Source organism: Zalophus californianus, chromosome 2 (assembly GCF_009762305.2).
Source record: "Zalophus californianus isolate mZalCal1 chromosome 2, mZalCal1.pri.v2, whole genome shotgun sequence".
NCBI lineage: Eukaryota > Metazoa > Chordata > Mammalia > Carnivora > Otariidae > Zalophus > Zalophus californianus.
The window spans coordinates 3,611,380-3,636,502 of record NC_045596.1 but is presented as its reverse complement, the minus strand read 5'-3'; the positions used below and the strand labels follow the sequence as shown (position 1 = coordinate 3,636,502).

Genomic DNA, 25,123 nt, shown 5'->3' with positions numbered 1-25,123 from the left:
ATCCATCCATCCATCCATCCATCCATCCATCCATCCATCCATCCATCCACCCACCCATCCATCCATCCACCCACCCATCCATCCATCCATCCATCCATCCATCCATCCATCCATCCACCCACCCCACCCATCCATCCATCCATCCATCCATCCATCCATCCATCCATCCATCCACCCATCCACCCACCCATCCATCCATCCATCCATCCATCCATCCATCCATCCATCCATCCACCCATCCACCCATCCACCATCCACCCACCCATCCACCCACCCATCCACCCATCCATCCACCCATCCACCCATCCACCCACCCATCCACCCATCCACCCACCCACCCACCCATCCATCCATCCACCCATCCACCCATCCACCCACCCATCCACCCATCCACCCACCCATCCACCCATCCATCCACCCATCCATCCATCCACCCATCCACCCATCCATCCATCCACCCATCCATCCATCCATCCATCCATCCATCCTCCATCCTTCCATCATTCACCCATCATCCATCCATCCATCTATTCCCCCTTCCAGCCATCCAGCCATCTTCCTTCCATCCATCATTCATCCATTATCCATCCATCCATCCATCCATCCATCCATCCATCCATCCATCCCTCTTCCATCCATCATTCCCCCATCATCCCTCCAGCCATCAGCCACAGCAGCCTCTCTGGTGCACTCACTAGGGTGTGGCAAGCAGGGACTCTTGCCAGGAGTGTCAGAGCGAGGGCCCACATCAAGGGTGAAGGGTTGCACATCAGACCATGTGCACACTCTGGGCACCAAGGTGCCGTGGGGAGTAGCTCTTAGAGTGTATTTTCTTCTGAATTAATCCAGTGTGTTTTGCATGATAAACCCCTGAATGTGTGTCTCCGTGGCTGAGCTATGGGGGCGGGGGGTGGGGGTCCAGGCTCAGGGAGGTGGGCAGAGCCAGGTTCTTTGGCAGGATGCTAGTTTTATGGACCCAGGGTCCCGGTGTAGCCTTAGAGAGCTTCACAATTGGCAAGTCAGTTGATGCCACCCCCGACAAACATAAAAGGTCCATCAGAGCCCATGGTCTCTGCCCCCCAACCCCTGTCCAGCCTCCTCTCAGCCCTGTTCCCCACTCTGGTTCCAGCTGACCACCACAGGACCTTTGCCCATGCTTGTCCTGCTGCCTGGGTGCCCTTCCCTCTCCTGCTCGCCCTTCCGACTTCAGCTGAAAGCCGCTCACTCAGGGACTGATTCCCAGAGCTTGTGGGCGGTGATTTTACCTCGATGTGGGGGGTAGTGTGGTGCAGTCTGCCTCCTGCCCTGGGCGGTCTGCCCAGCAAGGGCAGCAGCTATATGTGGTCCACTGGTCCCCCAGCAAATACGCGGTGTGAAGGAGTCGCTGGATCAGGTGTCCTCTAGCCGGGTGGTGAGGAAGGGAGCCCCGAGGGGGCGCAGCGGTGGCAAGGCCACAGCCGAGTCCCGGCCCCTCTTGGGCACGTTTCTCAGTGAGGCCCCAGCATTCAGGCTGTGCCCAGTCACACCCTCGCCCACAAGGGCAGCAAGTGTTAGGGTTGTCGCAAGTCCTGTGACTGCACAGGGAAGTGGCTGGCCACCCCCCACCTCGCCTGGCCTCTCAGCTCTGACACGGGGCAACAAGGCTCTTGGTGGGGCCGGGAGGAGGCCGGGAGGCCAGGAGAAGCCTGGGCATCCGTGTGGAGGCCACCAGCCGGGAGCCGCACCTTGCCACCGGCGAGTCCCCGCCAGGCCGCGGGGCCCGTGCCCTCCCCCGCCGTCTGTGCAGACCCTGACCCGCCCTCCGCCTGCAGGTACCGGAAGGTGGTGTCCAACGTGTGTGAGGGCGGTGTGGACCCTCGGCAGAGCCCCGCGCAGCTGCAGTGCCCGCTCACGCCGCCCCGGGGCCTGCAGGTCAGCATCCGCGGCGAGGCGGTGGCCGTGCGGCCCAGAGAGGACGTCCTGTTCGTGGTGCGGCAGGAGCAGGTGAGCGCGGCGTGCTACCCCCACTGGGCCACTCCCGCCGGAGAAGCAGGGGACGGGGGTGGGGGGTGGGGGGGTGTCCCCTCCGCTTCCAGGTGGTTTGGAGCAGAATCATCTCGGCAGGGGTTTTCCAAGCTGAGGGGGTAAGAGCAGGCCGGAAGCCCCCTCCCCAGGCCCCGAGCAGCATCCGAACTGCAGAGGACAGTGGACTATGGGGGGGGGGGTCACCGTACAACCAGCACACGTGGCGGGGACCCTTCTGTGCACGGCAGAGTGTGTTTACTGGACTCTGACGCTTCCGAGATTTATTTGTTCCTGTGGGTGGCAATTTGTTAAACCTCTAATTATATTGATTTAGTTAATCTGGAATCTTAAGAAAAGCAGAAAATTAAAAACACACACACACACACACACACACTATTACTTATAAATCCCAGAACCAAAGATAAATCCTGAAGGTAGATGATAGATATGGATTTAATTCTATATAATATATACGAATATGTAAATTCCCTCCCAGTCTTCCACTTTCTCTCTTTTTCTCTTTAGTACAAGTGTCACGTATTCTTCTGACTTAAAAAAGAATTTATACTCATGGTAGAACATTTGAAAAACACCTAAAATTTCAAGAATATAAATATCAGCAAAAACCCTGTTCCCCCCCAAGGTAACAGCTGCGAAGTTTTGTATTTTATTCTAGTCATTTAAAATTAATATACAGCATGCTTATTTTTCTGATCATAGAAGTAGCAAACTCCCTGTAGAGCATCCAAAAACAGAAATCAGAAAATCTTACCGACATGCAGGAAATTCAAAGCGATAGAATGGCACAGAGGAGAAGCCAGCTCCCACCGGAGGGAGACCCGCCCTGGGACCGCCGGCCGTCTGCGCACGGGGCTCCGTTGGGCGCTCGGATCTTTGGTTAACAACTCTGCTGAATGAAGCGAATTCAGCTTTATAACTGCGTGTGCATTGTTTAGCACACGTCCTTCCAAATATGGTGCCCAGATGATGACAGAGGTCTTTGATGTCTGCTGTCATGCAGACAGGGAAACTGAGGACAGAGGGCACGGAGCTGTATGTGTGAGCACCCGTGTGCCCAGCTGGGAAACCCCGGCTCAGAGACGTGCAGTGACTGGCCCGAGGCCACACAGTAACAGGCGACAGAGCTCCGCATGGACAGTGCCTGGTCTGTGCTCCCCTGTGCGGATGAGCCTGGTCCTGACATTTATGCTCGGGGCCTCGGGGGTGGCCCCGGGGCAGGGGTTGGGCATCTGACACAGCTTGGCATGGCAGGAGGACGATGCCCCCTCCCCAGGTGGGGCCCCTGGACCCTCAGAGTGGACCCACCTGCTGCCCAAGTTCTAGCACAGACTTCCAGGAAAAATGGCCATCTGCTGCCCCCTAGAGCCTTCCATCTGGGCAACATGGTCCATCTGCTGAGTCCCTAGCTGAAGCCAGGACAGGACAGGCCAGTCAGGCCCACTGCCCCAGTGGTCCCCAGCCTTGATTGCATGGGGTCGCTGGAGTGACCAAAAGATGCTCTTGCAAGAGAGGTCTCCCAGCACACTGCCCTATCCATAAGGACTGCTGGCTTCCTCATGGACGGGGGGAGAGCTTGGGAGCTTGGGTAGGGGTGGACGCACACTCATGCACGCTCACACACACTCACATTCTCACACACTGACTATAGAAACTCGGACACGCCCTCACCACGTGTTCACACACTCGTAACCACTCACACTGACACACAAGTCACACCCACCCGCCCTCACGCACAGGCCAAGCTGCGTGTGGAACTAGCTGGATCTGGGGCGGGGGCCAAGTTCTGTAAGCACCCGAGATTTAAAAATAAGAGCTGATAGAGAACCCAGAAATAGACCCACATAGAAGTGTGCAGCTGATTTTGACACAGGAGCGAAAGCATCCCAGGGGAGGGAGGACAGTCCTCAGCAAACAAACTGTCAGTAAAAATGAGCCTCGGCTGGTACCTCACACCTGATAGCAGATCAGCTCAGAATGGACCACAGAGGTCAATGGAAAGCGGAAAACTATCAGTCCTTTGGCAAAGAGATATAGAAAATATGCAGATCTAGGGCTAGGCCAAGCATTCGTAGAGTGGACGCTGAAAGCATCACCTGTAAAGGAAATTTGGTGAGTTGGACTTTGAGCGACACACCTGTGTGCTGCAGAAGACCCCGTAGAGAAGGTGAAAAGAAAGCTACAGAGGAGATATTTACCCAGCATGCATCTGGTGAACACTGGTACCTAGAACACATAAAGAGCAGGAAGAAAACAATGCTCTGTGTAGGAAGCAGGTCAAGGACACGGAGGGACGGTTCATCGCAGACGACGGACAGGTGACCAGTGAGCCCACGAAAGCCGTTCAGCCTCACTGGCCGATAAGGAAATGCGAATCCAGCCCCAATGACGGGTCACTGCACGCCCACAACAATGGCCCAAATAAGACACAGCGACACCACCAAGTGCTGGCGAGGGTGCGGAGAGGCCGGACCCCCATGCGTGGATCCCTCATACGCAGGAGCATAGGATGGGACCACCACGCTGGAAAACAGTGGGGCAGTTTCTTAAGAAACTAAACACGCAACCACCCCATGACTCAGCACATGTGCTCCTGGGCGTGTGTCTCGGAGAAATGAAGACTTGTGTCCACACAGAACCCTGCACGCGAGCGTTCACGGCAGCTTTATGGCAGAAGGGCCAGGAACTGGGAACACCCAGACATCCTCTGAGGGGTGTCTGCCCGAACAGTGGCGCAGCCACCACATGGGACACGACTCCGCAGTGAGAAGGAACAGATGACTGATACGTGCCACGACCCGGGTGAGTCTCCGGAGAGTTAAACTGAATGAGAAAAAGGCAACCGCAGTGACTCTGTGCTGTCGGATTCCATTTATAGGATGTTCTCGAGACGACATGATTGCAGAAATGGAGGACAGATGAGTCGGGGGTGTGACGGCGGGGTGGGCGGTGGCTCGGCGGCTCTGCACCCCGGCTGTGTCCAGGTCCACGTCCTAGCTGTGACATTCTGGTTTCGGCAAGCATTAGCTCCGAGCGTGTGGTACGGGGCACACGGGATTTGTCTTGGTCCCTACAAACCACATGGGAACTGGCGGTTGTCTCAGAATAAGACGTTCACATCTTGACAGCGGGCACGAGATGCAGCAGGGCACGGGGGTGGGGTTACAGGGTGGATCACCTTGCCTGCGTGTTTGCTGTCTGTCGCGTGGGTGCTGGACTATGTTTTGATCATGGGGAAAATGACAAGTTATTTTAACCAAGTATAATGTTTAAATCGTTCAATGGGCATCCGTCTGTGGCCCACCGGCAGGAACACGGGGTCCCGAGGGACACGGTGGTGCCCCGCACACCTCGGAGCCACCAGGCTTCCCAGGTACGTCCAGCTTGCACAAAGCCCCTGCCCCCCAGAGCGAGGCGGGCTTGAGACCCCGGTCCCCTGGTTCCCGTGAGGCCGCATGTCCATAGGAGCCCTGGACGGTGAGCCAGTCTGCCCCGCGGTTCTGGCCCAGCACGTGGGGACAATCGGACGCCATGTAAACTGTTGGTCCCAGTGACCACGTGCTGTAGGCACAAGACAGCACGTGGTTCTCTCCCGGGTTCGGAGGCTGGAAATCCGAAATAAAGGCATTGGCAGAGCCTGGCTCCCGCCGGAGGCTCTGGGGAGGGATTCTTCCCTGTCTCATCAGTTTCTGGGGCGCTGGAGTCCCTTTGCTTGTGGCTGTGTCGCTGTGGTCTCTGCCCTGTCATCACATGGCCATCTCTTCTGTGTCCCAAGCCCCTGCCTCTCCTTATAAAGACATGGCCACTGGCTGGGAGCCTGTCCGACTCCGGCCTGACCTCATCTTAACTAATCGCTTCTGCAAAGACCCTATTTCCAAATAAGGCCACATTCTGAGTTCTGGGGCACGTGGATTTGGGGGCACAAACACTGTTCAACCATCCACATATCTGTGGAGAAAGTTAAGTGAACGTGATTTATGGGAAAGGGCTTTGTCAAGTTTTCTCTGCAGGCATAGAATGAGAGGATCATAAATGGTCAGTGCGAATCCTGTGTCGTTCTGGGTCAGCAGGAAGTGGTTTTCAGGGCGTTCCTGCAGGGACAGGGCGGTAGGAAGGGGTGATGGGGCAGGGGAGAGGGGGAGCTCGAGAACACTTTCTTGCTGTGAAGCGGAGAAAGATACTGTTTCCTGTTTCCCTCCCTCGATTTCCCCGCGCCTCGGTGAGGAAACGGTGGTTGGGGGGGGGCGCTGGCTCACCAGCGGGGCAGGGGGGGGGCGGCCTGAGGCCGTCAGACAGTGCTGTGCTGCTCAAACCCGGGGAAGGGGCAGCAGGTGCAGGGAGCATCACACTGCATTGACCCTGCATGTCTGACCGGCACCCCAGCTCTGCAGAGAATGGGATCAAAGAAACACTCAGGAAGCAACTGAGAAGGGAAATTAATGTTTTCCCAATTTTCAGGGAAAGGCCTTAGGAGTCTTCCCATGTGCGATCTTCCTGGCCATGTTCCTGAACGCCCTCCAGCCTGTGCGGGGGGCCTCCCTCCCTCCAGCTCCTGGCTCAGGCCTTCGTGGCTGTCCCCGCCGGCCGGCCCGCCACCCTGACCGCTCCCTCTGCAGCCGGGCACACCTGGCCCTGGGCCCTGCCCCCATCCTCCTGTGTCTCTGTGGCTCCCGGGCCGTCTGCCCTCTGCAGCCCCGCACGCCAGGCTGGCCGCCCCAAGGGCAGGGCGGGCTTGGTGCCTGGGGGCCCGGGGCCCCGCGTCCTTTGAGGGCAGCGAGGGGATGAGCACGCGAGCCACCGCAGGCCTCTCAGCTTCGCCGTCCCTCCTAAGTGGCCTCGCGGGATTTCCTGCAGGGTGATGTCCTGACCACCAAGTACCAAGTGGACCTGGGGGACGGCTTCAAGGCCGTGTACATGAACCTCACACTGACCGAGGAGCCCATCCGGCACCGCTACGGGAGCCCTGGTGTCTACCGCGTGTCCGTCAGGGCGGAGAACGTGGCTGGGCATGACGAGGCCGTTCTCTTTGTCCAGGTCAACTGTAAGTCCGTCGCCCCTTTAAGCCCAGAGTCCCCCCCCCCCGGGGCAGAGAGAACCTGGTCCTCGGGGGAGTACAGGGAGTCCCCTGGGGCAGCGACGGGACCCCAAGGCTGGCGAGCCCGCAGGTGGGGAGCAGGCAGACGGGCTCGGGTCCACGGCCCTGGCGGTGTGTGCAGTGGTAGGCTGGGTGGGGATGCGGGGGGAAGTGATGAAGGTGACGAAGAAGCCCCCTCTGAAATAGCCAGGGCCCTGGTGTCCCCTAACCGCAGCCTTTCCCACGACCCGCAGCCCCCCTCCAGGCCCTCCACCTCGAAGTGGTTCCCGTGGTCGGCATCAATCAGGAGGTGAACCTCACAGCTGTGCTGCTGCCTCTGAACCCCAACCTCACCGTCTTCTACTGGTGGATCGGCCACAGCCTGCAGGTACGCAGGCCCCGGGACCCATGGCACCGCCCTGGCTGAGAGTGGGGGGCAGGGCCCTGCCCCGGGGACTGGGCGGAAGGACACAGGGTATGACAGTGTGGAGCGGAGGCGAGCGCGCACCAGCCTTTCTTCCGGAGCCCTCGCTGCTCGGGTCCGGCTCTGAGTCTGGCAGACGCAGAAGAAAGCAGACCAGGCCCGGCCTTTTCCTGGGGAAAGAGATGTGAACAAAGCAGGTGACCTGAGTTGTGATAAGCATCATAGGAAGGGGATGGGTGAGGTGTTGTGAGCTCCAGGGAAGATCAGGACGTTTCTATTCTGGGTGTTGGGTGTGGTCAGGGAAGGCTTCACGGAGGAGGGGGCCACTGGGGCTGGACCTGATGTCAGAAGCCTCACCCAGAGCCCTGGGTTGTACCCTGTAAGCAGCGGGGAGCCACAGACAATGGCTGGTAGGAGGGCTGGAGGGTCTCCGTGGGCAGGGATGCTCAACCTTACCCTGCGGGCCCTCAAGACCCACAGAGGGCCATCCTTCCCTCATTCAGTGGGTTGTAGCCCTGAAGAAAGACCCCAAGTAGAAAGACCCCAACAGTGGCAGAGGCCCCAGTTTGTGTTTCTCTGGAATGCAGAGGGTTGAGGAAGGTGCTAGGCTCTGGGTTCGAATCACAACTCGGCTTCTTCCAGCCCAGCAATCCGGGCAGGTCCGGAAGGAAGGGAACACCAGGACCCTCGGTCCAGGCTATGCTGGCTTAGAGCCAGTGGCTCTGGGGGTGGGGGGGTCCTCCCCGTGCCCCCTGGTGCTGCCCGCATGTCCTGACCAGAGCAGGGAAGAGGGAGCATTCTCAGTGAGGCCCTGGGCGGCGGGAGGGACCATGGGTCCGGCTGTCCCATTGGGGCTGCCTGCCACCCCCGGCCCTGACCTCCACTCGTGTCCCCTGCAGCCCTTGCTCTCCTTGGAGAACTCCGTGACCACGCAGTTTGCAGAGACGGGGGACGTGCGCGTGACGGTGCAGGCGGCCTGTGGAAGCTCAGTGCTGCAGGACTCCAAGGTGGTCCGCGTGCTGGGTGAGTACCCTCTCCCGGGTCGGGCAGCACGTCTCGTCCTTCGCAGGAGCCCCGGGTTTGGGTGACATGGGGACTGTAAGCCGCAGACACCCTGGTTATGCTGGGCAGCCGCAGGCTAGAGAGAGGAGCCCGTGAACACAGCCCAGACGCTCCCCGACTCCTCAGCCTCAGTTTCCCCATCTGGAAGAGGAACACGGACATGTCTCTGTGTCCGTGGCTGGCACTCGTGGGCCTCACACAGCACAGAGAGGGGCGCGACTGAGTGATGTGTCACGGTCACCCGGCGATGCCTCCCAGGACCCTGACCTCTCCCACCACCTGTCCTCTGAGCCCCGTAACACAGCCTTTGTTGAGACTCAGTTCTGAATCCGCACCCCATTTACTGGTGCTCACTGGGGGCCCCAAGGCCCTCGCGGGAGATGTTTACCATAGGAGATTCATCCTGAGCCTGGAAGAGACCCCGCCCCCCCAGCCTGTGTGCTGTTGGCCTCGTCATCACACCAGTGAAACCTCCTTTAGGCTTTGAGAACAGCCTCTCCCGTGGACCACGGCCATCAGTTAAATATTTAGCCGGCCTGCCCTTGGCTGTTCCTGCATTCACAAACACGTGTGCACAGGGCCCTGAGCTCAGACCTCGGCAATAGTCACCCCTACCCCACTGTGAGATGCCGAGTTCTCTGTTCACAAAGCACGTGTCCCTCGGGCCTCCTCCCATTTCCCAAGAGAGAAACCTGGGGCTCGGGAGGAACATGGAGAGAGTACAGTGAGCCCCGAGCCACTGGCAGGTGGCTCTGGAGTGGGCCTCAGTGAGGTGGGGGCCCCGGGACACGTGCAGGAAAGGGAAGGTGTGGCCTCTGCCCTCGCAGGACTCTTACTCTGGTGGGGGGACCAGCCCAGTGAAGTCCATGGGTCCCTGGGGGATGGACACCCAGCCTCATGGGGCGTGCACGTCCTTGAGAGTGAGAGGGCAGATCTCACGGTGTACGGGCCAGGCCCTCCCTCCCCGGTGGGCACTGTTCATCCTTGTCATTGGTGCTGCAGTGATCACTACTTGGTGCCGGTCGGTGAGAGGGGCCCTGCCCGGAGCAAGCAGCTGCCGTCACAGGGAGGACTCTCGTTTTCCAAAAGCGGGCCACGGGGTCTGATCGTGGCGGTCCTGGGCCATCCAGGACGGGGGGGCCTCCTGCGGCGGGCAGAGCCCCACTGCCCAGGACTGACCTGCTCGCCCATCGCTGCCTCTTTTCAGACCAGTTCCAGGTGGTGCCTCTGCAGTTTTCCAAGGACCTGGACGCGCACAATCCCAACACCCCTGAGTGGAGAGAGGACGTCGGCCTGGTGGTGACCCGCCTGCTCTCCAAGGTGCCGCCCAGCACCTGCAGGCGCCCCGGAGAAGCGGGGGGGTGGGGGAGCCTGGACCCCCCCGGCGGGCCTGGGGGGGGCGGGGGGGGCTGCCCTCAGTGTCAGTGACGCAGCCTCAGGCTGGCTGCCCAGGTGGTTGGGGGACGTAGGGCCCGCTGCCCTGGCTCTAGGGGACTTGTGGCTGGAGCGCCACCTTGCAGGGGAGGGACAGGCCTGCCTCCTCCATGCACATCGAGTGAGCCCCAGTTGTTTGTCCAGGACGCGGTCACTGTCCTCTGCTGGCCCAGAATCTCCTGAATGTAACTTTCATTTATTCACGGAGTTTCTCTTCTGGGCCGGACACTGGAGACAGAGAGGAGTCAGTGTACTTGCCGCCCCCGAGGAGCTCACCGAGAGCAGGCAGAGGCCTCGGGGCGGGCAGAAACACCTGCCCCCTACAGTCATCCATGGCTGCCACCGGCTGTGGCCATGACTCCCCTCGGTCCGTTAATAATGCTGGTGATACTCTCCTGGGCATCCAAGGGTGAATAGGAGTTTGCCAGATGAAAGTGCACGGAGTGGGATTCTCAGGAGGCAGAGGGACCTGCAGAAGCTGAGCTTTGTGGGTTGAAGGGGTTGTATGATCAGGAGCCCTGACATCTGGAAGGACACTAGCCAGAGAGGGGCCTGCTCAGTTATCCTAGCCACGGTGTGAGGAGTGGACTAGAGGGGGCAGGCCTGGCCCAGGGGAGGCTGGTGTCGGGGGTGAAGAGCGGAGGGACCAGGAGGGCTGCAGGAGGTGGAATGTGGTCACGGCGTCCTGGGGCCATCCCCGTGTGTGCAGGGGTCAGGAATAGCTCGCAGGACAGACGGCCAGCACTTGGACGGGCCAAGAGTGGAGAGAGGGTATTCCTAGGGGCCCTGGAGTGCGGCAGGGGACAGAGGAGGCAGGTGGGTCAGAGTGGCTCGTCTGTGTCCCCGCAGGAGACCAGTGTCCCTGAGGAGCTGCTGGTGACCGTTGTAAAGCCGGGACTGCCCACCTTGGCTGACCTGCATGTGCTCCTGCCCCCTCCCCGGCCCACAAGGAAGAGGAGCCTCCCCAGTGACAAGGTATCTCCCGCGTCCGCGGGACCCAGGTTCCCTGCACTGCCCGGGCTTCGCGGCCTAGTGCCGGGGGCTGGGGGGGCTCACAACCAGCACGGAGGTCTCAGTGGCCACGGAAAGGCCCATTTCTCGCCAATCACTGCCCAGCACAGGCAGCTGGCCCTCCTTCGTCAGTGGCTGCCCCCCTTGGCCCCGGGGGGCCTCCAAGGTCACTGTTTTGGGGATTGGGGAGGCACAAGGGCACCGCGGCCAGACCACCCTGCAGGGGGACATGCGTCACCTCCTTTCCCATTCTGCTGGCTGGCGCTGGTCACCCCAGCCCAAGCTGGCTGTGAGGACCGTGGACTCCCACGGCGCGGGTCTCAGGACAGAGCAGGACTCAGCCCCCATGTAGTCAGCAAATGTCTTCACTGCGTAGCCCAGCTTCCAAATAGCTCACCATCGTCGCCCTCATCTGCAGGGGCGGAGGACCCACTGCGTGGCAGCCGGGGATGGGGACCCAAAGATAAGTCGGAGCCACTTCACGCCCCCAGGGTAGCTGTCACTGTCCCCGAAACAGACAGCAAGCGGGGTCGCGTGCAGAACCGGGAACCCCTCCTGCACTGCCAGAACCCCGGAGCCCCCGCCGTCCGCTGCTCCCCGAAAGGGTAGGGCCTAGTTAGCAGAGGGCGCGGCAGCTCCGCCCCCCGGGGCGTGGCCCCGGGGCACCGCGGCTGTTTCGTCTGCGCGCACGCGCACACGGAGGGTCACAGTGGCCCAGAGTGGCCACACGTGCCTCAATGGGGGTGGGTGAACAAGATGCGTCCCCGCGCACCACGGAACCTTACTCAGCCGTAAAAAACAAGGGAGCTCTAGCACCTGCTACCATTTGGACGAACCCCGCGAACAGGGTGCCGAGGGAGGGAAGCCGGTCCCGGAGGCCACCTGCTGCACGACTGCGTTGATGGAATTGTCCACAACAGGCCAGTGCACGGAGGCAGAAGGCGGAGGTGGTTGCCAGGGGTGGGAGGGGCGGGCACCCGGTTTCTGGAAGGAAGAATGAAAATGTTCTGGAATCAGATCGTGCCGATAGTCACACAGCTGCAGATATACCAAAAACCGTGGAATTGTGCACTTGAAGAAAGTACATGTTATCTCAAAAAAAAAAAAAAAGGTTGAGTCAGAAGCTCAGCTACCCCCAGACTAGTCGTGAGACAGATGCTCATGGAGGCCATCTGGAAGACGGACCAGCACTGAGCAGGGGCAGCAAGGCCCGCGGCACCCCTGGGGCTAGGCGGTCACGTCTTCTTCTACAGGCGAGGGAAGTGAGGCTCGGTGGGCGGCGCATCAGTAAGGACAGAGGGGACACGGAGCCCCACGGTCGCTCTGGCTGCAGGCCCACCATGCCCAGGCTGCCTCCTGGTAGACACGTAACTGTGTGGGCCTGACCCCTAGCATTTCCCAAGGGGCATCTGCATCTGCACCTGGGGGCGCCCAGGCCTGCCAAGCCCCCAGGCCCTGCCGATGCGGGGGTCTCTGGGGGTGGGATGGCAGAGGCTGGAGAGTGACTGTACCCATTTCTCAGATGGGGAGCTGACCGTAGAGGCTTGGCACAGCTTGGGGAAGGCACGGCGGGGCTCGGGGGCCCCCCTCACTCTTGCCCCGCCGAGTTGGCGAGCAGATGAGCTAATTCTGCAGTAGTCAGGTGTGGGCGCTTAGGAGAGATTTGGAAGGAGGCGGAGGAGGGACAGAGGGGCGCCCCCACCCCCGTTGTCCTGAGTGCTGAGAGTAAGCCTCGGGCCGAGGTCGGTGAAAAATCACAGGGACTCGTTCTGGCCACAGACGGCACGGTAGCCCCCTGGCCCTTGCTGGGCGCTGGGCACGGGGCTGGAGGCATCCCACGAGGTGTTCCTTTGAAGCCTCACATCGACCCTCGAAACAGAGAAGTGCTGGGGTCTCCGGCAGTGCGAGCCATGTGCCTTCCTGGACCCTTCAAATCCGGGGCTGTTTTGGCTTGTCGTGGTCACGGTCCCCGATGTGGACTCCTCTTTCCCAGGGAACACCAGATGCTAAAACGCTGTGCATGGAGACTGAGTTTGGCCCCCAAGGCACCTGGGAGGGGGTGCTGGGGACTGCCATCCCTTGGGAGGCCCCCTTCCCCAATGCCTCTACACCCACCTGTTGGAGGAATGACCTCTGAGCACCCACAAGGGCCAGTTGGTTCCCTTCTGAGCACGGGGAAGACTCCCTCGTGAAACGGCAAGCCAACCACATGTCCCACCCCTGCCCCCTCCACATCATCTCCTGGGCCGGCTCTCCCTCACGTGTGGGGTCACTTCCTTGCCTGGGTCACCTGTCCCGTCCCCATCTCGTTCTCTGCTTGGTCTTCCTCCTCTGAGAAGCCTTCCCTGACCACTGCCAGGCCTGGGGGCCTCCTGGAGCACCTCTGGGTTCCCCAGCTTCACCACACTCTGGTCCCGACCAAAATGAGAGCGCTTAGGCCCTGGCTGGGTCACCTTTGTGCCCCATTTAGGCTCTTGGTGAAAGCTGGCTGATGGGTGAGTATTTCCATGTTACAGATGAGGAGACCGAGACCCAAGGAGGCTGAGTGCCCCCCCCCCCAGCCCCTTGGCTCTGGAGAGTCAGCGTGGACATCTGCCCAGTTCCCCACTCCCTCCGGTGGGTTCCAGAAGACCCTCTTCACTCTCCCCCTCCTGCTTTCAGAGACTCACTGCCATCCAGCAGGTGCTGAAGGCACAGAAGATCAGCTTCCTTCTGCGGGGCGGGGTCCGGGTCCTGGTGACCATGAGGGACACGGACACAGGTGAGTGGCCAGGCGCTTCCCCCGGCCTGGCCCAGGCTTGCCCCTGCAGGGTGGGGTGGACGTGCATCCCGGCCCCTGTTACTTCGGGGACTGGGGGCAGAGGGCTCCTCCTGCCTGGGTGGTCGCCTCTGCTTACAACCGGGTCAGGTCCAAGGGCCTCGCTCTCTGCGCAAATGCAGCACCAAGCAAGCACTGGCTTTCGTTTACATGGACATTTAGGGTCTCGGATGGCCTCGGCCCCCCGCCCCCACCGGTCGCAGTGTGACCTTTCCTGTTTTGGGCAAGCATGTTTGCAGAAGCTGAGGAGCTTCCCTCTGCTCTGGAGACACATGGTGCCCATCGAGAAACGGGGCAGGCTTGCCGCACGCCGGCAGAAGTGTGCACAGAGGGGTTCTGTCCGCTTCCAGAAGGAAGGCCCAGGGCCCCACGGGTACACAGTGGGAGTCCAAGGGGCCCAGGGGCTCGGGGTTCCCTGAGACCTGCCCACACCTACCCGGAGAACCTGCCAGACCATCTTTCTGTCCCGGGAGACCGGGGAGGGGACGGGTGCCCCCCCCCAAACCACCGGCTGCTTTGCTTGCAGACTCGCAAAGGCTGGGAGGCACTGGCGGCTACTGGGCAGTGGCGGTCCTCTTGGTCATCGGACTCTTCGCAGTGGGCGCGTTCATCCTCTACAAGTTCAAAAGGCAAGGCCACCTGGCAGGCTGGGCACGAGGTCAGGCCTTGGGCAGCGGCTGCAGGGGATGGGCACTCGTGTAGGCCGCTCTGGGTTCTGAATGGCCCCCGCCCCAGGACGGTGGGTGGGAGACAGCGGCTCACGAAGCCCCGAGCATCTTCCAACCCCACCTTCCTCTCTGCCGGCATATTCCCAGCCTTACCTCCCTCAGGTCCACCCCGCCTTGGAGGGCGGCCCCTCTGAAAGCGGGATTTGTCACAGCTAGGAAGTGGCATCTGAGACCGGGATTTCTGGTGCTGAAGCCGGGGCCCCTCCCGACCCCAAAACAGCGTCAGGTTCCAGCCGGTAGGGACCGAGCCCCAGGACTGTAACTGCAGGTGCCCGCTCTGCAGCTCACTCCGGGCTGGGGCAGAGGGGCTCCCTCGCTGGCCAGGCCCCTCCCGCACCCCCCTGAGCGGCCCGGTCTCCAGATGGATAAAAGATAGCCCCTGGCCCTTTGAGAGGCAGGTGCACGCCCCCCTCTGCCTCCACGGCCTCTCTGGATCACCCTTGCATGGGCCAGGTGGAGAGCTGCTGACCACTTGATTCTGACTGAGGCAGGGGTCCCCGTGGTCTCCATCTGAAGAGTCTGCTCTCAGCCTCAAGGCTCTGCCGTCTCCTCCTGCCCCGGATGTGCGTGGTGCCGGTCGCAGCCCCGCCACCCGCACGGGTATCCGGCTGATCCCCACACGCGGGGCAGCCCCCCCCGCCCCCCCCAGTGAAGGGGCGTCCCTGCTCCCCACCCCCACTCCCTTCTTATTGCTCCAGCCTGTTTCAACACTCAGGTTCCCTCAGAGGCCACGGGGGTGTGGCCTTGCCAGGTGGGACCTGTGTTACAGCCTTGGTTTCCTGCACTGTGGAATGGGCGCGCTGGTTCTCCCCAGGGCGTTACAGGCCAGTGTCCGGCCAGGCCTCCCCCTACTGTGCAAGTGTGTGTGGGAGCCGGGCGTCCTGTGTATTTGCAGAGATTCAGCCAAAGGGAGAGCCTTCCAGCCATACCTGCCCCGTCCGGGTCTCTGCCCTGAGGCACCCTTCACGCTGAGCGCAAGGCCCCGTCCAGACTCCTGCCCTGCCGCTGACCACTCTACGGCATCCCCTCCCCAGGCCTCAGCTTCCTCACCTGTAAAAGGGGACTAAGGCCGGGGGGCGGGTGGGAAGGAGGCAAAGAACAGGAAGAGAGGGAGGAGGAGGGGAGGAGGGAGGGCGCCGAGGGGGCCCAGAAGGTGCCCCGGCCACGGGTGAGGGGTACGTGCTGGTCCGCCGCCCGGCACGCCGAGTGTTGCTGGTGAAGTGGTCGCGCTCCCCGGGTGGGGCGGGTCGCCATGGAAACGGTGGAGCCCGGGCCCGGGAGCGAGTGTGCACCCCCAGAGCACCGATCCCATAGGGAAGGCGAGCACAGCAGACAGGTGCCCGGTCGCAGGGAAGTGCCCCGCTGGCCCCGAGGCCCTGGGGTTGGACGTGGCCTGTGGGGGCTCCAGGGAGCGGGCTCGGTTTCTGGCGGTGGCTCGGCTGCTGTAACAAAGAGCCCCAAGGGCTCCGAGGCTCACAGCCACCAAAGGCTGACTTCTCGCTCGTGCTGTCCCCTGGAGCCGGCAGGGGCTAGCTTCTCATCCTCCCTCAGGGTCAGGGCCTTTTCGGGGTACAGGAGCCACAGCAGAGGGAAATGAGTTCTGGGGGGAACGAGTCATCCTGTAAGGGTTCCAGCCGGAGGTAGCATGTGCCCCCTTCCGTCGCCCTCAGCGGTCTGCACCCTGCACTCCTGCAGGACTGGCCGGGCCTGGAGAGCAGTGTCGGAGGGAGGCCGCCCCTTCTCGGGGACCATGGGCTCTTTCGGGGTCTCAGACTAACTAGGCATCGGACGCGGAGGAGCCTGGCCCGGGGACCCCGAGCCCAGTCCCAGCACAGGCGCAGGGGCCTGTGCCCTCGGCCTCCTCTCCCTCTGACTCTAGAGGGACAGGAAATCGGGACCACACAGCCCCAGGACCTGGACGGGACTCAGCAAGCCCCTCTCAGAGCCGGGTGGGCACCCCGTGTGCCATGGGAATGCATGTCCCACCCACCCCGTCAGCGCCCAGGACACTGCTCCCTCACAAACCGGATGACGGGGGACTAAAGACAGTAAAACACCCCCTCCCTGCAATAAGACCTCAGTCCAGTCCCCGGGGGAGCCAGACAAGGCGCACCCGTGCACTGGGGCCGAGGGAAATCCAGGGCTGTGGGAGCTCACAGGAGGGAGGGCTTCCTGGAGGAGGTGGTCTGGAGCAGAGAAGGGGCAGGAGAGGAGATCCAGGAGCGTTGTCTGCACCACGCACAGGAGTGGTCCGGGGCCCAGCGGCCCTGGTGGGACAGCCCCCTGAGCCCCTCCTCTGCCCCGCAGGAAACGCCCCGGGAGGACCGTGTATGCCCAGATGCACAATGAGAAGGAGCAGGAAATGACGAGCCCCGTGAGCCACGGCCAGGGCGTCCAGAGCGTCATCCAGGGTGAGGAGTTTATAGATGATGATCTCGACTCGCAGACTCTAGGTAACGCCCGCCCTGAAAACCCCCCTCCCCACCCTCCTGCGGGTCCCCGTCTGGCCGCCTCTGGCGAGCTAAGGGCGCAGGACCCAGGCCCAGGTGGACGGTGGCGCTGTCCCCTCCGTCTGACGAGGGCACGACCGGAGCTTAAAGGGGGGTCTGGGGACATGAGGCACCGCCCTTTGCGGCTGACACGGTGCTCTGCTACTGCGGTCTCACCCTCGCAGCCCGGGGCTTCTCCCCCACGTCTCTCCTGAGGTGGCACTGACAGTGGCCCGAGTCACCTCCGGGCCTCCGCGCTCGGCCTGGGCCATTGACTTAGCGGTCAGCTGTGCTCTCCGCAGGGCTGTCCCCCCAAACGCCTGCCGCGGCCTCTCCGTGTGGCTCAGGCTCCCACACGGCGTGGTGGCCACGTCCTCAGAGCACCTATAGAGCCCAGCCAGCCGGTGGCAGCCGCGTCGCCCCCCATGACTGTCACCCCTGTCACTTGCGCCTTGCTCTGTCGGTCGAGGCAACCACAGAGTCTGTCCATCTTCAGGGGCGGGGAGACACGGTCTCCACCCTCGGTGGGGAGGGCCCGGGCCACACCGTATGAGGAGCATGACACGTCCTGCCTGTACCCCGTCTCTCGGCGGCCGGTCCCCACCTCTCCCAGGCCAGCAGCCAGAGCCCGGCGGCACGGGAGGCGCCATGAAGGTGTCAGCACCGTGCGCCCCGCGGTCAGTACCGTGACCTCCCACTCTCTGTGTCTGGCATATGCCCTCAGAGCTGGGAGAGGCGGAAATCAGAGTCCGCACTTTGTCAGTGGTTGAAGGTGACGCTCAGAGAAGTCATTCACCCCGGGGTGGCCGGGGAGAGGACCCCCACCCTTGCTCCAGTCCCTCGGTGCTCCCCGGGAGCGGTGTCTGCCCCTTCCTGGGACATCACAACAGCTCTGACATCCTGAGCACCGGCTCCATGCTGGGCCTGGGCTGAGCGGCTGCCGTGAGCCAGGCCATTGGACAGATGAGAAAGCTGAGGTTCAGAGCGGTCACTCAGCCTGCCCGAGTCACTTGGCTGATGAGAGAGGGATTCAGGCCCAGCTCTGCTGCTCCAAAGCCTGTGCCCTCCCCTAGCACTGCAGCCCCTAGGCTCGGGGTGCCATCCCTGTGCACCCCCATGGGCCCTCCACCCATCTCTCTCGTGCTTGGGGCTCCACGCTGCCTCCCACGTCACCCGGTCCCCACCTTCATGCAGCTGGTGTCTCAACCCCATGACCGGCCGCAGAGGCTCTGAGCGGACCTGGGGCTTCCCAGCCTCGGACGGAGGGTGTGGGTGTCCCCGGGAAGACCCGAGCTCTGCTCTCCTGCCTGTGGCACCTGTTTGCTCTCAAGCTCCTGAAGAACAATAGGAGCATAATAATAACAGGTTATTTTAATCGAGCACTTAGTATGCGCCAGGTGCATGTTCCCATGTAATCCCCACGCGGTCCATGAAGGGCAGTGCTGTGATGCCCACGTTTCAGATGGCAAAACCAAGGCCACAAGGTGATGGGCCTTGACAAGGGTCTCAGCCAGCAGGTCGGGCTCATGAGCCCTGCACGCTCCGCCCGGCAGGTGCCGCCTTCTCCCCGAGCCTGTGGGGTGGCGGGACGCAGCGCGCGGGCAGTGCTCCAGGTCAGCCCCCTCCCCTCTCCCAGGCTGCCGTGGCAGCCCCCACCCAGGACCCCCCCCGCCCCCAGCTAAGGCCTGCGTTTCTGACGTCACCGCGCCCCTTCTGTCTCCCGCCTCTCCGGGCCTCCCCACGCCATGTCCTGCAGCGCCTCCTGCAGCCCCCTGCTGCCGCCGCCCCAGCCCACCCCGCCGCAGGTCAGCCTTGGCCTCCCCTCCCGAGACCTGCCGGGGTCCACTGCTTGCGACGGCACCGGGAGAACCCACCCTGTCACGCACCCAGGAGATGGAGACCCCCACTGCCCAGCGGCGTGCTCTGGCACCCACCTGCACGGCGGAAGGACCCTGGAAAGCGGCCACACTTTGGCTGCGTGGCACCCTCTGCGGCGGCGGTGGGGGGGGGGCCTGTGCTCACGGGCGGGCCTGTCTGTTTCTCAGGGAATCACTCCGGCGTGGTCCTGAGTATCAACTCCCGAGAGATGCACAGCTACCTGGTGAGCTGATGTCCCCGTATGCCCGCGCCCGGGACACTCTCCTCTGCGCAGTCTCAACCCCGGAGGGCACCGGTGCTGGGACCCGCATCCCCTCAGAAACCTGCGGAAGCGCCACTTCCTCCAGCTGTCCCCACGCACGGTGACAGACGTCCCCTGTCTTCAGCTCACGCCCGCCCAGCCCACGAGACGCACGGGGGCACACTGCGCCGCCCCCCCCCCGCCCCTGATCCCCTGGACACCAGGCCCACGGCGCCCCCACCCCGACTCTGGGCACTTCTCTGCCCCTGGCCCCCTGCGTGGCTGCCCCTGTTGCTGACACCCCGTCGCCCCAGCACGAGGCCCGGCCGCCCCGGAGACAGGGAGGCCAGCCTGCCCTGGCTGCCCGTCACTCTGCACCGTGGGCCCTGTCCCCGCACAGGGCGCCCGCAGAGGGCGCCGGAGTCCTGCTTTCTTGCTCATCACCCCCAGGAGGGCGGCTCCTACCCGCATGGCCTCCTTCCTCTGTTGCCCTCCAGAATCCAGAAAGCCTCCGCCCCAGGCCCTCCCAACACCGCCCTCTGCGCCTTCCTCTGTCCCCCTCCTTTTAAACTGCAGATGTTGTAAACACCTCTCTAGGCAGCTGTTAGCGTTTTGGGGGGTTGCCCCCTTCCCAGTCTCATGGCCGGGCAGCGGCCATCCGCAGAGCCCCCGTTCTCGGGAACCGTTTCTCAAGGGCCCAGCTCCCCTGCCTCTCCTGGCTCCGCTCCATCCCTGGGGCCCAGAGGGCCCAGCGCTCTCCCAGCTTGCCCCCCACCCGCCCCGGCCCCCTATGGCCCTCACACTCTCCAGGCTCCCCACCCGCCGCCAGGGTCTCCTCCTCCGCCGGGTGTGGCGGGCCCCCCCCCAGAGATGCGCCAAGGGTCCTGTGCTTCCCAACAGTTTGAGGACCCCGGGTAGGAGCCCCCAGACTAGCCAAGGTTTTGGATGGCAGGCGGGAAGGGCCATCCAGGAGTGCGCCCCTCATTCTGAAGATGGAGAAGTTGAGGCCCAGAGAGGGCGTGATTTTCCCCAAGTCACACAGCAAGACCATAGCAGAGGTGCCCCAGGGACCAGCCCTCTGCCCCCCCTCACCCCCCCCCCCCAGCCCCGTGCAGCGATTCCGCTCACTCACAGATGCCTAGAATCAGGGACGCTAGCCTCAGTCTACACATGTGAATATATGGGGAGAGATGTTCACCTTTTGCCTTGAAACCGGAAGTCAGTATTCTCCTCCCTCCCTCCCTCCGGCCCTCTGCCTCCCCCTGTCCCTCTCCCCTCCTCACCCTCCCTCTACCCCTCCTCCTCTCCCCTCCCAGGCAGGGCTCTCGGTGGCCCAGGGCCTTTCCCTAGGACATGGGGACACCAGAGCCCCGGCGAGGCGCTCCCTGGCTGCTGGTGAGTCCAGAATGCAGCCTCACGGGGCATTATCCCACGTCCCCTACAAGAGGACCATGGCCTGCAGGAGGGGGGGCCCAGGGACGCACCCTCACACCCACGACAGCCCCCCACATGCAGGAGTCCTTCAGTCTTTGTGTGTTACAAGCAGGGACTCTGAGACCGGGGGAGGAAGGGGTCACAGTGCATCACATGCCAGGTGGAGGAGGCCACCTGCTCACCAGCTGGGGCTCCTGGGCCCCACTCCAGAGGTCACCCTGTAAGTTGTTCTCAAGACCCTCCTCGGGGAAGGGCTGGGGCCCGAGGACCCAGGGACGTGTTTGCTGGTGTGGTCGGTGTGGGAAGAGGCCGGGGTTCTCCGGACCTTTGCCACCACCTCCCCCAGCCCGTTAGCAGTCTCCAAAGACCAGTTAGGGAGCCCTGTGTCCTGCCGTCTGCCCCCACCCAGCCTGCCCCACGAGCATCAGACACACAGGGTCAGACACCTGTCAGCACCATCCAGGTCCAAGGTCAAGGTCAGCATGGAGTCCCCCTGGACACAGTCCCCCACCCTCCCCCCAGCTCACCAGTGCCTACGGGTGACAACCCTCTGACCTTCTTTGACCACTCGACTTCATTCTCTCTGCTGTTTGGGTAGGGTTATTGTTGTTTTCTTTTTCTCCCTTAGTTATTTGTGTTTTTCTTGTATTTTATTATTTCTATTAAGACTATTTTGAGTGTGTGGACCCAAGAGCCCGGGAATCAGGTGGCATCTGACATAACCTTATATGTGTCCATCCCCATAACCATATAGATCAACATGTAGGTCTATGGATGATCTGGGTATACATTTGCGGTTCTGCACATTTGCTGGACAGGTGTATACAGGCGCCTGGGAATACGGTGTGGTCTGCCGTGGGCAGCTAATGCTTCATTCCACTGGGCTGCACCTATACTTGGTATATGCACATAACAAAGATGCGAAAAATTCTTTCTTATTTTTCCTTTTTAAAAATCAATAAATCATTTGTGATGCTTTTAACAAAGATTAAATGAATATAATCAGCTTTTGCCTTATTATGAAGCTCTTCTTCCACATTTGCCTAAACACACGCACGCACGCACACGGGCCCCTAGAGCTGTGGTCTCAGGGACGCGGGCGAGGGACTGGGGCCGTTCCTGACACCGGGGGCAGGTGGCAGTGACATTAACCTTCTCCGTCACTGGATCAGGGACCCACCACCTGCGAAGCAACAATGCTCCCCATCAGCTTTCAGAGTCCTTACACACGGGCTGGCGCACCTCCTGCTCTCAAGGCCAGTGGAAGGGCCTGGAAGCATCAGCCCATTTGCCAGCTGAGGAGCAGAAGCCCGGGGAGCTGGAGGGCCAGGGGATGGACAGCCCAACACAGCGCACTCTGGGGTCAATGGTCTCTTGATCTCTGAAACGCCATTCGGCCCGTCTTTGATGAGCCAGGAGGCCACACTCACCCGCCCTGGCCAAGGCTCTGGCCTTGACACTGTGCCTCGCTGGCTGTGGGGGCCGAGTGTCCACGGCTGCTCGGGAACTCCAGCTGTGAGTGCTCATCAAGAAAACCCTTCCTTCTCGCTCGCGGCCTGGGTCAGAGACGAGGAAACAGGCCCCAGGCAACCGTGCAGGCACGTGCACGTTTCCCGCGTGGTCCAGCAGGAAGCGAGGTCCACGCGGGGTCGTGGGCGGCAGGGGAGGAGGGCCGGTGGGGCGCTGATCGCCCGACGCTCATCATCGAGAGGCTTCGCCCGGGAGCAGTGGCCCCAAACCCCGCGAGCTCGAGTGCTCAGACAGGGCTCCCTCCCCACAGGCGGCGAGCCCACGGTTCTGTTTCTGGCCTTGGGTCTGGGCTCGCGCAGGTCAGGGGAGGGCGCTTGGCAGCCCCCCCACCACGTGTGGTCGCTGACCCTGCCGGACGCAGCCACATTCGCACACCTGGGGCCACAAGGGTCAAGACAGAGCTGCGCGCACATGACGGCCCCGTCCGCGCAGAGAGGACAAGCCCCGGAAAGGACCGGCGCCCTGTCCCCGCAGCGCAGAGCGGGGGACCGCTTCCTATCCCACCTCGCCTGTGTCCTCACCTGTGGCCTTGCCACGGCCCACGCTACAGTCAGGCCTCCCGGCCGCCCCCCACCTCCGTGGTGCGCGCCCTCCCGACGGTTGTTAGATGTGCAGACATCCCATGGGCCTTGGGTTGCGGGGATGACCGCCAGGCGCTGCCAGGTCCCACAGGCGCCGGGACAGCCCGATGCGTGCCCGGCACAGCACCCCCCTTCCTGGGCCACGGCCCGTGGGCTCCCCGGGGGCCTCGCCGGCCAGGCTGGGTGGTGCTTACAGCCCAGTGCACCCGGACCTGCCAGTTCCCGGCGCTAAGCAGGCTGGCCTGGGCGTTTCGGGAACTCGTGCCCATAACCCACTGGCACCCGCGCAGCGTCGCAATCGGACTGTTAATCACAGACAGTTCCCGGGCTTGGCAGACGGTGCTTAGCAGTCATTCTAGAATGTGCCCTGGCCCGGTGCCGGGCAAACAGGATCACTGGCGCCGTTTGCAGCTTACACGATTATGGCCCAAATGTTCAGCTGTGTGAACGATCAACAGTATTCTGGCTGAGGAGGTGGCAGAGGGTTGGTGCCTGCCAGCACGGTGCGGGTGACAGGTCCCGCGCCGTCTCTGCCCCGTGCCACGTCCTGCGCAGCTCCGTCCCTGTGCTCTGCAAACCCTGCAGGCGGCAAGCCCACAGCCCAGGTGCCCCTGCCCCCGTCCCACCACCCAGGGCCGCACGCCACACAGAAACCGCATCACTGAACGTCCCTGAGAGGCGCCGGGCCCCCCCGGACACCGCTGAGCTCCCGCCGGGGAAGGAGCCCACAGAGCGGAGGTGGGGGGCTGCTCCTGGGAACGCGGAGAGGGCGAGCAGGTGCGGACGGGGCACGGCCAGTGGAAGCCGCCAGACACAGGTCTTCAGGGCCGTGTGGGGGACCGGGAGCGGGCCGAGGACATCACGGAAGGCGAGAAAGCAGACAGCCGGGGTCCATATGTGGTCATGTTTCCAGAATTTTCCTGCGACTCAGTGGAGAATTGGGACATCGGTAGCCATGTGGAAGTGAGGTTGGGGGGGGGGAAGGAGGGAGTACCGTGGAGCCCGTCCCCGGGGCGGGGGGGGGGGGGAGCAAAGGGCCTGCTCCGGGCGGGAACAGGAGGGCACAGCAGCACCTGGGTCGGGAGCTTCTCTTCCAACTGCTCTGTGTCCTCAGGGAAGCAGAAGCAAGGCGGACAAGGGGCCCAGGGAAACAGGAGAAGGTGTGAGACTGTCCTCCGGGAGCGTGAGGAAGTTAGTACAATGACTAGCAGTGAGGAGGCCCCACTGGGGATTTGAGTCACAGGGTTATACAGAGAACGTCGGGGGTGGCTCTGTGTCTCCCGGCCACATTCCCCTGCTTAGGTGCGGTGGCGCATCATTGTCCTCAGGTCACAGAATGGCTGCAGTAGCGCCAGACTTGGCATCTTTGTCTCATAAAGTCTGGAGTCCCCAGTCAGGTCCCAGGGCCGTCTCAGAAGGAATCCTGGTAGTTCACGGTCTTCTTCTTGGCTCACACACTCCCCTACCCTCGCCCCGAGCCAGAGGCAGGGCTGCTGTGTGTCCCTACATCGGGGACAGAGAGCAACCCCAGAAGGCTGATGAGGATGCAGAAGTAAATGCTCATCCTGCAGTCTTCACATCGGAGTGTGGGATCAGGCACCCCGCGTCCGTTCCGGGGGTGCATACACGGCGATGGTCTGAGAGGTGCCCGTGATTCATCTGGGGCTCTAGGAAAGCTGCGGGGCGGGGTGAGGGGGTGGGGACGGGACGCTGCCCGTGACCCGGAAAACGCGTGGTCTGGAGGGAGCACCCCTCGTTCAAGGATCAGTAAGTGGAAAGAGAGGTGAGAACAGCCCTGCGGGGCCGGGCGGATGACCCCACTGGCTGAGGCAGCCGTGGATTCACAAGAAAAGGCCGATTTTTCTGGACGTGTCTATAGAGAAAGCTGGAGGAAATTTTAGAAACCGCATGCTTTGTGCCTTACTGTCACCTGCGAGAAAAGTGGAAGTGTCCAGGCCGAGCAGAAAGGGGGTCCCTGCAGCAAGACTTTGTGCGAGCCGGCTGCAAACGCGCGAGCGGGATTTGCGTCTGCGTTAAAGAGGACGAAGAGCAGAACTGGGCCGCGGGAAGCGAGTGGTGAGCCCGGACTGGGATGGTGGAGTGTCCGTCAACCAAGAGAGGAGTAAGGCACAGGGCCGGGGAGCGACTGGGACGCGGGGTCGCCGGGAGGCTGGCCGAGGCTCAGCCCGGGTGGCGACCCCTCGGCTGGGAAGTAGAAGAAAGTCCGGGATCCGCAAATGTGCCCAAACGTACGGTGTGCGCGCCTCCCAGGAGAGGAGAGGTCAGCTCTCCTGTCAACCCCGAGGCGGGCGGCCAGCGCTCCCGCGGTGGGTGGTGGGCCCTGCTGGTGTCCCCGCCACGTCACGGATTTATGTGAGTCAGCGAGGGCTGCAGGAG

At 62.4% G+C, this 25,123-nt stretch overlaps 1 protein-coding gene across 1 annotated transcript in view; it reads left to right on the top strand.

Moving 5' to 3' along the window:
* Positions 1-21,616, top strand: part of SORCS2 (sortilin related VPS10 domain containing receptor 2) — a 462,241-nt gene extending 440,625 nt beyond the window's left edge. The window contains exons 18-27 of the mRNA XM_027597353.2: positions 1,812-1,983; positions 6,877-7,063; positions 7,351-7,484; positions 8,420-8,543; positions 9,790-9,902; positions 10,866-10,991; positions 13,689-13,788; positions 14,372-14,474; positions 16,881-16,984; positions 19,108-21,616. Of these exons, the coding sequence (XP_027453154.2) occupies positions 1,812-1,983; positions 6,877-7,063; positions 7,351-7,484; positions 8,420-8,543; positions 9,790-9,902; positions 10,866-10,991; positions 13,689-13,788; positions 14,372-14,474; positions 16,881-16,984; positions 19,108-19,172 (1,228 nt within the window). The 3' untranslated portion in view covers positions 19,173-21,616. The remainder of the gene's footprint in view (positions 1-1,811; positions 1,984-6,876; positions 7,064-7,350; positions 7,485-8,419; positions 8,544-9,789; positions 9,903-10,865; positions 10,992-13,688; positions 13,789-14,371; positions 14,475-16,880; positions 16,985-19,107) is intronic.
* Positions 21,617-25,123: the final 3,507 nt, after the last annotated feature.